Raw genomic sequence first — 13,229 nt, forward strand, 5'->3', positions numbered from 1 at the left:
GGTTAGATCAGAAGCAGTCCTTGGTTCTGTGGTGGCTACCAGGGTTTGGGGATTTGTGTTTCCTGGCCTGAGATAGTCACTGAGAAAAAAAATTCTAGAGGAGGTGGCTTGACTATAAATGGCTGTACCAATTTCTTTGTGTCCTTCAAACCTCCTGATTTCTGAGTTTTCTGGTTTTAGTAATTGGAAGCTGTGATTTTTCCCATTGGAAGCATAGTTGATTCTTTTTTTAAAATATTCTTTATTTTTTTTATTTTTTATTTTTTATGTGGTGCTGAGGATCGAACTCAGGTCCTTGCATGTGCTAGGCAAGTGCTCTACCGCTGAGCCACAACTCCAGCCCTAAGCATAGTTGAATCCAAGATCATCATTTCAACCCCACTCTTTAGGTCTTCAGAACAGAATATAGGCTCTTTTCTGGGGAGCCCCCTTGAAGAGTGTGGCTAGGAGCTGCTCCTGGCAAGGTCAAGTTGGAGAGGGAAAGGGAGGCATAGACAATGTTGTCTTCCTGGGTGAGAACCAAAAGAAGAGGATGTTAGTGGCTTTAATCCAAGTTTTTCTGATCCAAAAGCCCATGTTCTTTATACTGCGATCTTTTCCACAGATACGTTTTTTTTTGCATAGGTATTTAGAATTTTACTAAGCTAGCATAGTCTTGCCTTATAGGACTCTGAACTTTATTCTCGTTGCATCTAGGCCTTAAGAAAAAATTTCAAGTTCCCCAAACCAAGGCTTCAGCAACCAACTTGTCTCAGGAAAAAGAAGTTAGAATGATGCCAAAGGGCTGAACCCACCAGCTCATCATGTGGCCTGTCCCTTGGAGGGGAAAGAAGGGCCTAGACCCCAGAATGGAGGCTTCCCGGAAAAGAACCTATATTCTATTCTGAAGAAGTAGGTTATAGGGAGTATAGGGCATAGGGAGTCAAGTCATGTTGGGGCCTGGCTCTCCTCTCCTAAAGCAAAGACCTACATCCTGAGTACCTTGCCTACACCACAGGCCCTCCATTCCTTGCATGCTAACTTCTCCAAATCCCCCTTACCTCCTTCAGGACCAAGTTTGAGCTGCTTATCTCAGGTTTCATTTTCAAGTGTATGTTGTGTCCTATGGAGGGGAAAACCAAGGAGTGCTGAGAGCAAGTGGTATGGCAGGCAGGTGGACAGATGATAGGGGCTGTGGCACCCAGTATCGTTAGGTTATGGGCAGGTCACATGGGAGGGATGAAGTGAGGAACAGAATGGGGGAGAGCACAGAGGTGCATGTGGAGGTAGCAGGTGTTTGGGGGAAGAAGGAAGGGCCCGGGAAGCTTGGGAATGGTGATGGTAGGACTTACCTCTATACTCAACATTCTCATATTGCTCCTCAGTGTTTGAGAAGAGTTCACTGCATGGGGACAAAAGGTTGAGAAGTAGGTTAGAGGTTGGGCATAGGGAGTCAAGTCATGCTGGTTCTCCTTTTGGGGGACACTACAATCTGCCCTGGTACACAGGATGAATGTGATGGTGTTAGCCCGCCCCCCCCCCCAGAAGGAGGATGCCTGGAAGAGGAATCAGAGCCCTTGGTGGGCTGTCCAGCAGAGGTCTTAGCACCAACTAAAGGTGGGTTTTCTAGGGAAGCTGCTTGTATTGGGGGCACTTAGGAGAGGTAGGGAGGGTACTGCCTTGGCTAAAACTGGGAGAACAGAACAAATTCAGGTTTTCTGGGCCCTTGCTCAGGCTGGGTCTCTGGAAGGAGAAGGGACCTGGAGATGGGGAAGACGAGCAGCTGGGCAGGGAGAGAAGAGAGAGATAGAGACCTTAATTGGGAAAGTACGGTAATGGGAGGATGAAGAGGAAAGGACGAGAGAGATGGTGAGCTGGGGCAGAGGATACCTGGGGTTCGTGGGGTATTCATCAGGGGAAAAGGACAGACTGGACAGGCAGCAAGAATGACAAGAGGATCTGGGGAGCTGGATGTGTCCAGGAAGACATGTTCAAGTCTGAGGGGAAACCAGATGAACATAAGTTGCAGCTTAGCAATGAAGGAGGGAAGGAAAGAGGATCCAGGAGAAAGACTGGAGGGAGCAGTTCTGAATAGGAGAATCTCTGAAAGCCTGTGCATTCTGGTCATTATCAGGGGATAAAGCTTGTGAAGGTAAAGAGCCTGGTCTGTTGGAGGACAAAAGAGTCGGGGATGGGAGAGTGGCTGTAACAGGCACCTTGTATGGTTTTCCCAAGGAGACTTCCCAAACCAGCCCCTCTCCCCCAATCTTGGGAGGACAAATACTCACCTGGCTGGGCTTTGGGCTTTGGTAGGCTGATCTGTAGGAGGACCAACAGCATGTCAGTGTGACATCCATGATGATCCTCCATCCCACCTTCTCAGCTGTGTCCTGCACTCAGACAATCTTTCAAGGAACTAGGGTAGCAGAGAAGTTCTGCCCCAACAGTCAGGAAAGGGCCTGGGACTCAGCTGGCATTCTGCAACCAGCTCTCACCTCTTACTGTCCTGTACAGCAAATCCTAAGACAAGCTCTTCTGGTCAATTGCCCCTTCATCCTTGCCCTATCTCCAAACTTTACTTCCTTCTTCCCCCTTGAACTTCTTGACCACTCCTATGTTTCTCCTTGCTTTCCTCCATTGTTCTTTCCTTCCTTTCACAAAAACAGCTTCTAGCACTTTCTCCTTAGTGCTGGCTGCTTCTGCCCATTGTAGATTCAGCCCCAGGGTTGGAATTGTGATCAAGACTTCTATTGCCACTGTGGACCATTCCTCTTAACTCTCAGTTGGTCCTCTTTCTTTTTCCCTATTTAGACGTCTTGGCACTCTTGTTGAAGATCATTTGATTGTAAATTCAAGAGTTTATTTCTGGGTTCTCTATTTTGTTCCAATGTCTGTCTTTATGTCAGTTCCAGGCTGTTTTGATTACTGTAGCTTTGTATTGTTTTGAAATCCAGAAGTGTGGGTCCTTCACACTTGGCTATTTGGAGTGTTTTTGTTTTTTAGTACCAGGGATTGAACCCAGGAGTGCTTAATCAATGAGCCACATCCCCAGCCCTTTTAATTTTTTTATTTGAGACAGGGTCTTTCTAAATTGCTGAGGCTGGTTTTGAATTTGCAGTCCTCCCACCCCAGCCTCCTGAGCCACTGGGATTACAGGAGTGCACACCATGACTGACTTATTTGGTGATTTTTGAAATTCTAATTTTAGGATGAAATTTTCATTTCAGAAAGTAATGCCATTGGGATTTTGACATGGATTGCACTCAATCTGTAGATTCTTTTGGGTAATGGAGCATCTTAACATTAATTCAATTCATGGTTATGAGCTGTCATTCCAATTATCTGTGCTTTCTTTAATTTCTTTCCATAATGTTTTAAATTTTTTTTTTTAGTTGTAGATGGCTATAATACTTTTACTTTATTTATTGTTATGTGGTCCGCAGGATTGAACCCAGTGCCTCACACATGCTAGGCAAGTGCTCTACCATAGTTGCAACCCCAGCCCTTCCACAATGTTTTGTACATTGTTTCCAAGTATTTTATTTTATTTTTGATTCTATAATAATTGGATTGTGATCTTTCCCCACCTTGCTTCTCCCACCACCACCACCTCTACTACTAAGTTTCTTGAAAGCTGACTCCACTCTACCGACTTTGATTCTCCAGTTTCAAACCAGGCTCTTTGGAAAGTGGGCACTGGACCAATCCTTGCTGAGCTGATCCAACTTTCTGTTCCTTCTGCTCTCTCCTTTACTTTTCCCAGGGTAAGCCCTCCCTTCTCTATGAACCAAAAGGTAAGAATTGATGAGACATGACTATTAAAGTGAGAAGAACTGGCAGATGACCCAATTGTGTAGACAGGGATTGGTGGTTCTCAGAACTTGATCCCACTTGTAGGGATTATAAAAAGGCAGATTTCCAAGCTCAGACCTCAGAGCCTGACTTGGTGGGTTTGAGGGGAGCCCCACAGTGAGCTGCATTTTCAAGAAGCACCTTCAGTGATTCTGATGCAGGTGAATGTTAAGGATCACCCAATTTGGAAGTTTGGGCAGAGGGTCAAGCTTACCTCTTCTCTTCCACCTGAGGAAGACCATCAGTGCCAAAATTGCAGTTACAAACACAGCAATGGCCAGTGCCACTCCTACTGCAGCTCCCAGACTCAGGGGCTGAGACCCTGATCTCCTTTTGCTCTCTGTGACCTCGATGCCAGTCGTGGTTTTGGAGGTTTTGCTGATGGGAATTTGCATGGTGGTCTTGGCAACTGGAGAAAGATGAAAAGTAAGCAGACCCTCCACTGGAGAAGTGGGGGTATCTGGGTGAGGGTTTTGAATCTTGTTCACTAGTTGGGAAATATGGGTAGGGGAGCAACCATCAGGAGTTCATATAAGGAGAGAGTAAAAAATGCTAAATGCTGAGAAGCCAGACAGCCCAGCTTACATCTGACTCTACACCACTTACTGATCTTATCCAGTCACATGATATTAAATCCCATTAATATCCTGATTACTCCCAAGTCTGTCTATCAGTCAACTTTCTCCCTGCACTGCTGATTCATGTCTTAATGCCTCCTCATGCTGCCATTTGTATGTCTAGTAACAACTCAGACTTAAGTGTTCAAAACAGAGCTCTTCATTTCCTCCCACACCTGTTCCTCCTCATTTTCTTTCCCTCCCCACAATAAATGGCAATACTGTCCTTCAAGATGCTTCAGGCCAAGGGCCTTGGAGTCCTCGTTGGCATTCCCAATTCAATCTGTACGAAGAAATACCCTTAGAAATCTATCCCACTCTTTCTACTGCTTTTTCTCCTCTGCTTTTTTCACCACCAATTGACTCACATACAAAATTTATTTATACATTTTTTTTCTTCCCCCACTCCAAAGTAGGTCCTATCTTTGGATGTTTTTAATTACTTTCTCCAGAGCCCAGTTAGCACCTGACATGATAGGCACTCAATCTATATTTGTTAAGTGAATGAATGAAATGAAATGACTTTCCTTGGGAATTCCAGGCATTCAACCATGGTTTTTCAGCTTCCTATGTTACTATTGAGACAGTGATCTGCATATGGGACCTGTTTCCTTCCTCCCTGGAGGTCATCTTCCCCCAGGGTCCATTTTTCACCCTCCTGTTTGTTTTGCTGTCTGCATTTCCTGGAAGGAGTTGTTCCTAAGTGTTTAATGTAAACATAGTTGAAAAGTGGGGCTCTAGCCTTGGGCTTCCCAGGCACAACTGACACTAGGCAACAGTCATCAGTGCGGGGGGATTCCATGCAAGGATGAGACCCCAGTCTTTTTGCTCAGTTGTATCTGGGGTTTCTCACCCCAGAATCCCTCTGGTTCACCTATTCTGGAAAGCAAACCTCCATTCTTTGCCTGGGAGGAATGGAGTTTCCCCATTACAACTGTGTTGTAATTTCCAAATACATCTTCACTCCCACTTTCTGGGATACCTGGGGTTGGCATTATAGAACCCTCAAGGGATTTTGTGTTGGAACTGTTGTTGTTTTGTGCTGTATCTTCTGAATTTCCCCACTGCTGGCTTCAGCAACTCTGGTCTCCTGAGTCAGTTCTAGCAGTCTTTCCAGCCTCCCAAGTTTGCCTTTGGACACTTAGCTCACACATGTTTTTTTGTTCTTGAGTATTTTTGCATAATAAAGTTCCCTTTGCTGTCATCTTAGTAGATTTTGGGAGTGAGTGGAGGAAATAGGGAGGATGCTGCCATAAATCCAAGCTATCTTGCTTAATTAAGGCTGTAGCGACATTAAGGTAGACATGTGCATACAGGACATTAAGGTAGACATGTGCGCGCGCACACACACACACACACACACATACACACACTACCACCTGGATCAGAATTTATGCTTTAAATTTTGTAAAAACTTGTTGAAGATATCAAAAGCTAATCTAGAATATTACCTACTTATGAAAATGGAGAACATAAAGAGCAACATCCTATGAAACATTTACATGACCTTTTAGAACACTGCCAAGGTCTAGTGAGGGGTATAAAACAGAACTCGTTCCTGGTTTGGAAAGTGGCATGTCATGCTGATCTCAGTTTCTGTTGATTGCTTTATTGATATAATGCCATTGTGTTTTAAAATATCCCAATGAGTGTCTTTCATTTTTTTTCTTTTGTTCGTTGTCAATAGACCTTTATTTTATTTATTTATAAGTGGTGCTGAGAATAGAACCCAGGGCCTCACATGTGTTAGGCAAGTGCTCTACCACTGAGCCAGCCTGAGTGTTTTTTTTTTTTTATTTTCCTGAATTTGGCAAACCAATCCAAACCTCTAAGTGTAAGAATAGGAAGGCCATAATATCACAGTGTTTGAGACAAGAATATGTGTTTGAGATCGAAATAATTTTTCTATTGAAACATGAAAATTAGTGTCACTAAAACAGCATGCTATTGACATAAGAAAAATATCAGTGACACAGATGAAGACCAGGGCTGCTGCTGAGGGTGTAGGTCAGAGGTGGAGAACTGTCGCATGTGTAACGCCTGGGTTCAATCTCCAGCACCACAAAATAAAAACAACAACAAAAGGACTGGGGTAATATATTAGTTACTTAAAAATCAATTTAGTTGATTAAAAATCTAGTTGTAGAAAAATCGATTTAGTTTTGTACTTCATACCATATATAAAAATAAGTTCTCAGTATTTTAAAGATGTTTTGTGAAAAGAAATGAAACTATGTAAAGATTTGAGCAAAAATTTAAAAGAATTTTAAAGTAAATATTTTCAACCTCTAGTGGGAGATGGACATTTTTGTTTAAAATAGAATTTTCACAAATGAAAACAATTAGATTTGGTTACAAAAGTAAAGTTATGTAAAAAAAATTAATAAGCCAACCACAAACAGTTGTATTTACTGCAAATATTCTTTCAGTTGTGATATCTTGCATGCTGGTACTTCAATTGGATCAAAACCATTTTTTTTTTTTTTTTTTTTTGGTACTGGGGATTGAACCCAGAGGCTAAACACTGAGCCGCATCCCCAGCTCTTTTATGTATTTTATCTAGAGACAGGGTCTCACTGAGTTGATTAGGACCTCACTAAGTTGCTGAGGCTGGCTTTGAACTTCCTATCTTCCTGCCTCAGTCTCCCGAGCCCCTGGGATTACAGGCGTACCACTGTGCCTAGCAACCATATCTTTTTTATCATTTTCTTTATTTTGGCTTTTAAAATTATGGGTGTGAATATTAGGTTAGTTGGATTAATTAAAAAGTAATTTATTAGCCTCAGCAATTTAGCGAGGCCCAGTTAAGCTCTGGTAGAGTGCTTGCCTAGCATGCACAAGGCCCTGGGTTCAATTCCCAGCACCAACAAATAAAGAAAAAAAAGTAATTTATTGATAAAAAAAACTTACTGTTGGGATGGGGGTGTAGTTCAGTGGTATTGAACTTGCCGAGCAGGTGCAAGGTCTTGGGTTTGATCCTTAGCACCACAAAACCCAAACCCAAACCAAAGCAAAAACCTCATAGTAAATCTGACTGAAGACAAAGAAAGGAGAAAAGCAAACAGGAATTAGAGAAGGAGGAAGAGGGGCTTGAGAAAACCCAAAATCTCTCAGAAAAGGCCATTTAAGGAAGTGGGTAGGAGGCACTGGAAATATAAATCCAAGCTGTCTTACTTAATTAAGGCTGTAGCGAAAATGTCTATTTACTCTAAAACCAACACAGTGGTTAAGATAGGACAGTGGTTCACCATGGGAGGCTGGGTCTGCTCTGGCAGGGAGGAGTCATTAATCATTGTCGTGGAGATTTGCTAGCATGGGTCATTATGAAAGGGAAACCCATTTAGTCGATTATTAGATTCCTGAAAAAATTTCTAGAGGCAATGTACTGCCTTATAGCCTCCCCCTGAAGGCCTCCTGAGAGCCCCCCAGACACAGACAGGTCCCAATTCTAACGTCCCTATGGAGTGCTACTGAAGCGTCTGTGAATGGTCCTAATTATTAGGTTAAAAAATAAGTCGAGAGACGAATTGGGGCCAACTCAATAGGCAAGGCGTGTGGCTGATGGTTAGGAGACCAGGGTTCTGCCGTTTAACTGTCCCTTCACATCCCATGTATACCACTAGCGTGACTTTGGGCAGATATTCAGATTCTGCTACTCTCAGTTTCCCTAACTTTAAAATAAAGATGAGATGACCTTTTCTGTTACTGCAGGGTGGTGGTAAAGGTTAACTGAGAAAATGTCCAGTTATCTGGCAGGGCTCTGGTGCAGCTAGCAAGTGAGAGCTGCTGTTACTGCCACTGTAGAGGTGCCTCGTTGTGACCAGGACAGAGGAGAAAAACATGGTGCAAGATGGGGACATTGTGATTAGAACGTGTGTGGGAGAGGAGGAGGAGTGTGTGGGAGAGAAGGAGCCGTGTGTGGCAGAGGAGGAGGCTCCCTAATGGTGAAGGATGAGGAAGGAGAAGAGGGAAGCAGGACAGGGGAGAGAAGAGCCTGGGCAGGGAGAGATGAGGGATGGGTTCTGGGAAGCCGAGCAAGAGAGGAAGCTGGGAGATTAGCAGACTGGGGGCTTCCCAGGGCCTGGAGGTGCACATGCTGTGTATTCTGGGCTGAGCTGAGGGCGGTGGGGACTCACAAGGTACATGCTCACCCTAGGGGTAACTGGGGCCCAGACACAAGACCAGTCAATGGCAAGCTGCATCTTAGGTCAAATCCACATAGAAGTCATGGGGTGGGGGTAGAAGGGCGCATTTGGAGCAAAAAGGAAGGGTAACTGGTGAGTCTGGTGGGTGCTGAGGCCTGGGAGTTGGGTAGGACTGGATCTGGAGGGGACCTAGAGGGGCAAAGTCCGGAGAAGCAGCTCAGGTTTAGGGATGATTACGGGGAAGGACAAAGGTAAAGTTGGCAGAGGTATGGGGAGGGGCCAGGGAGCAGGGAAGGGGTCCTGGGGAAGGGCAAGCAAGTGTGGGGTTCGGTTAGGGGATGAGAACTCCAAGGACACTGAGGCCTCAGCTGGGGTGGGCTCACTGTGGGTGATGGTAACTGTGGTCCCCTTGATGGACTGCCACTGCTTTATGCCTTCCTCCGTATTTAGCTGGATTCGGCAGAAGTACGTAGACTCATCCTCCTCCCGCAGGTTCTGGATGATGAGGGAGCCGAACTTCTGACCCTTTTTCCAGTCCAGAGACAGCCGGTTTTTGTAATCCTCATGGGTAAAAGATGAGGTGTGGTTGTAGAAAAATGGCCCATGGAACTCCTTCCGTCTCCAGGATATTCTCACATCGGGATTCTTGGCTAACACCCAGGAGTAACAGAAGGAGAAGGAGATTGTAATGGAGCCACCCTTGGGGGCCTTGAGGTGTTCTGGTTGGGTGACCTCATAGTGGTAGCCTTTGCTGCATGCTGCTGAGTAACCTTGAGGAGGGAGGGGAGAGAATATCAAGCCACCATAAGAGACAGAGAAGATTACCCCAGACCTCGTAGCACCTTCCTCCACAAATGGTCGTGGGACAGATGACAGGGCTGTCCCTCCGGTGCCCCTCTCTAGGCTTGGAGGAGGAAAGAGGGTGAAGGGTTGAGGTGGACCCACACCATGGGATGTCTACCTCCTTGTTAGGGGTGGGAGTTTGGCTGGCCTCTCCAACTGACCCCTCTGCATATGCCCAGTCATTACCACCAGCCCCTTCTGTGGTTTAGGCAGAGCCCCTTTAGGGGTGTCCTGGCCACTCACCAGCTTTCAGGGATGCTATTGGCAGCTGCAGCAGCAGTAGCAGAAGCAGGATGCAACCCATGGTCTGCCGTCCTCCAGGGGATGAGACAGCAGAGCTGTTCAGACAGGAGTGGAGGCCTGTGGAGAGTCAGAGCCAGGCCCCTTCAGAGGACTGCAGGAGGTTGGAGTCCTTCCCACCTCCCTGGGTGACCAGCACTTCCTTTGTTAATATGGCTTCTTCTTTTCCTCTGTTGCAGAAGAGCCTCCCTGTGGTCAATGGCAAGGCGGCCCTGTCCTTGGGCCACAACACAGGATGAGGTGGCATGTGCTTGCTGAAGGGACAATGGGAACAGGAAGACATGATTGCACTAGAGGAAGTGCATTGGCTTCCTTGAGTTGAAGAGCTCAGAGCAACTTCCCTTTTCTCCTCAGCCTCTTTGCTAATCCCAGTGGACTCTCCCGTGCTTCCCCTGGGGCCACACAGGCAGCCTGGCCTCTCTGCTTCTGTTTCCCTAGCCCTCCTCAGGTTTCCCGTGTTCGCGGGACCCCCTCCACCTGATCCAGGCTCTCAACACCCACTGCCTCATTCCCAGCTTCACATTTTCTGGTGGATGCACTGTTATCTCCAGAGTACCCTCGGGGAAACTGAGGCATAGGAACTTTGGTCTGAATGGGTCCCAGATGGAAAGGCGGGCAGAGGAGAAGGTAAGGGACCCACTGGCTATCCAAGGTGGCCTGCCCTCCCAGAGCTGACCTGGGGGTTCTATTTTGGCCTTACCCCACTGGCTGTGAGCTATTGGCTGATGGTCACATGATTGCTGTGTCTCCCGAGCAGGGACTGGACCCCAACCAAGGCTGCTGTGGGCCTGCTGTTGGGGGTGTAGAACTTTCCCAGAACAGGCTCAGGATAACTTTGTGGGATGCATGAAGGGTCAGGCCCTGCTGCTGTTACTGTGTAGCCTGCTTAGATCCCAGTCAAACTCTGTGTCACTGTGTCGCTTTTAGCACCCTGGACCAGTTGAATCCCCCTGAGGATATGTTTCCATCTCAGGGGTGTGTGAGGCCTCCTGGGCCTGTCCTCCTGTCCTCCTCCAATAGAGATGTCAGGGCCTGCAACCACGGCGCTCCACAGAGGGGGTTTGTGCAGTTGGAGGGCCTTCAGTTTCGGGGTTTGAGGATGGGCAGAGACTAAATGCAGCCCTTTAGCCTGACAGATGGCTACTGGGAGAAGCAGGTTCCCTGCACTTCCTGCTCCCTCCCCTTTCTCTTCTTTCACACACACTGACTTCCAGTAACCCTGGCAATGCCCAACCCTTCCCAGCCTCTGAGCCTTTGCGCAGGACTTCCCCTGGTCTCCCCAGTCTTTGCCTAGGCTCCTCCCACCAATCTCCATGGCTTGTTTGTCATCTGTTCAGAGATGCCCCATCATTCCTCCTTTTCCTTAGGACATTTCCAATGCCGTTGGTCTGCTTGTTGACATTCCGCTTGAGCATAGAACACAGGAGACCTGACTTGCCTCCTCCAGTCTCCCGGCACCCAGCCCTGTGCCTGGTACCTTGGAAGTAGTAGTCATTTCTGCAGGAGGAGGTGGGGAAGGGGCTGGCAGGGCCGCTGGGGCAGAGCGTGGATGGGCCTTGTTCCTTCCCTTTATGAGCCCCCCTGCCAGGTGCCTTGCTGGCCAGCCTCTGAGGCCATCTGACAGGTTGGTTTCCTCTTTCTCCCCACCACCCATGCTTCTCCCCATTGGCTGCCATCCTGGATGTTGCTATCTTGGGGACAGGTACCCCTCTTGTTTGGAAATCACAGCTGGACACTTCTGTCTTGAATGTGAGTTTTGCACTTCTGGGGAGCGAGTGTGGGGTGGGGGCTGGGCGGGGTCAGGCTCATGTAGTTCTCTCCTATCCATTTTTTCTTGTGGTAGTTAATGTGACTCTGTTTCAGAGGGTGAGGCCACTGTGGCTTCAATCCCTGCCCCCAGCCCTTCCAATGGTCAGTGGCTTAGCAAGTAGCAGACCTTGGACTCTCCTCCAGGCAGCCCCACTTTCTGTATTTCCCAGATGCTGAAATGAAGCCTTTTTGGAAACAAATTTCCATGGAAATTCCATGTGTCCCTGACTCCCTTCCTGCAAGGGTTGGCTGGAACCTGAGGTTCTGGATCTCTGGCTCCTCTCCACCCCATAGTTGTGCCAACAGACTAATGTCCTGAGCATTTGTCTGTGTCTTGAGACCAGGGGCACAGCCGGTGGTTTTTTTCCTTGGGAGGTTCCTCCACCTCCAGCCTGGTCTCTACCCTCTGGTGTCCCCCGCATCTCCAGCTGACTGCGCCCCCTTCCCCCACACTTGCCTCAGTCAGATTTGTTTTTCAAAGGTTCTGTCCCCTGCCACTCACTATTGAGATCTCCTGGCTACTTTGTGAGTAGGCTGGGTTCCACAGAGCCAGATTTGAGGCCCTGAGGACAGCGCAGGGCAGTGGTAGACACCTTCAGGGCTGGTCATTGGCCTGATGTCACATGCTTGGCTCATGGTTGTAGTCCCTAGTTCTGCAGCTCTTCCAGGATGGTCCCCTGGAGGGGCCAGCTAGTGGGGGAAGGAGGGCTTGGGGGCTGGTACAAGCTGGTGGCAGGTGAGGACCTGCAGCCAAGAGGGGTTGGGCAGTGGGCTACTTGGAGGGCAGGAGCTGGGCTGCTGGGCTGCTGAGCTGTGGCCCAGGGGAGGGCCAGGGACTCCATCAGAGTAGATGGGAAGGGAAAGGATAGGGCAGAATTGCAGCCTTGGCTGGCTCTGGGCTACAGGGGACAGGCAGAGGGACTAGAATGGGGAGGGGCACTCCAGCCATCAGTAAACTGATGACATTTTTAGAGCAGGGTTGGAGGGGGTTGGAGGACAAGGACTGGGAGCCTGAGAGTGGCAGGGGTTGGGCTGAGTGAGAGGGCTCAGGGTTATCTCAGGCAGATGGTCAGGTGGGCAGGTCCTGTGGAACCAGCCGTGGCCTGTATTGGCAGAAGGGGTAGCTGATGGGCAGGCAGCAGTTCCCAGCAGTGGCTGGGGGTGGCCTGGGGGTCTGAACTTGGCCCTTGCCTCCAGAGTGGGCTGCTAGGCTAGCCTGTGGCAAGGGGAGGGTGAGCCTGTGGAGTCAGGTCAGGGATGCAGGAAGGTCACATTCTATCCCTGCCAGCCTTCCTCCTAGCACCAGGGCATCCAAGGCTGGGACCTCGCTGGGGCCTGGTGTCTTGGGCCCTCGCACTCCGGCCCTCTGGGGACTGTTTGGCCCCTCTGTAACAGTGTCATTCGCCACCTGGTGGTGGTGAAGACGTGCAGCCAAGATAAAGTGCCATCTTGTGGTCCTTGTTATTACCTCCGGAGGGCCCAGCCAGCTGGCTGCGGCCTTTGCCTACCTGGAAGCAGCATGCAGTTGAGTGTCCTTCCCCCAAAAGCCCTTTCTCGGTGCTGTGACCCTGCACAGGTTCCTGAGCTTCTCTGGACCCCAGGCTCCCCTCTGTTCAATGGCTCTTTTGAAAATGCCTACTCCCTGGGTGGCTGCATCCTGATGAAGCCAGTCCAGGCAGAGTGT

The 13,229-nt window shown here is 48.3% G+C and overlaps 1 protein-coding gene across 1 annotated transcript; it reads right to left on the bottom strand.

Moving 5' to 3' along the window:
* Positions 1-221: 221 nt before the first annotated feature.
* Positions 222-9,936, bottom strand: LOC114106136 (paired immunoglobulin-like type 2 receptor alpha). Its single transcript, XM_027952951.3, has 7 exons — positions 9,680-9,936; positions 8,977-9,363; positions 4,046-4,240; positions 2,268-2,298; positions 1,332-1,381; positions 1,041-1,102; positions 222-508 (listed from the first exon to the last, which is right to left on the bottom strand). Exons 1-7 carry the CDS (start codon positions 9,738-9,740, stop codon positions 386-388), a joined length of 909 nt encoding a protein of 302 aa, XP_027808752.1. The 5' UTR covers positions 9,741-9,936; the 3' UTR covers positions 222-385.
* Between the last annotated feature and the right edge of the window lie 3,293 nt (positions 9,937-13,229).

This window comes from Marmota flaviventris, chromosome 19 (assembly GCF_047511675.1).
Source record: "Marmota flaviventris isolate mMarFla1 chromosome 19, mMarFla1.hap1, whole genome shotgun sequence".
In the NCBI taxonomy this organism is placed as follows: domain Eukaryota; kingdom Metazoa; phylum Chordata; class Mammalia; order Rodentia; family Sciuridae; genus Marmota; species Marmota flaviventris.

What these genes read in the sequence shown, in the direction of transcription:
- LOC114106136 (XM_027952951.3), bottom strand. Translation starts at nt 9,740, where the DNA reads ATGGGTTGCATCCTGCTTCTGCTACTGCTGCTGCAGCTGCCAATAGCA. An exon ending in TGAGAATGTTGAGTATAGAG is followed by an intron (nt 1,103 to 1,331) that starts GTAAGTCCTACC and finishes TCCCCTCCATAG; the next exon opens with GACACAACATACACTTGAAA. An exon ending in CAAACTTGGTCCTGAAGGAG is followed by an intron (nt 509 to 1,040) that starts GTAAGGGGGATT and finishes GTTCTCACCCAG; the next exon opens with GAAGACAACATTGTCTATGC.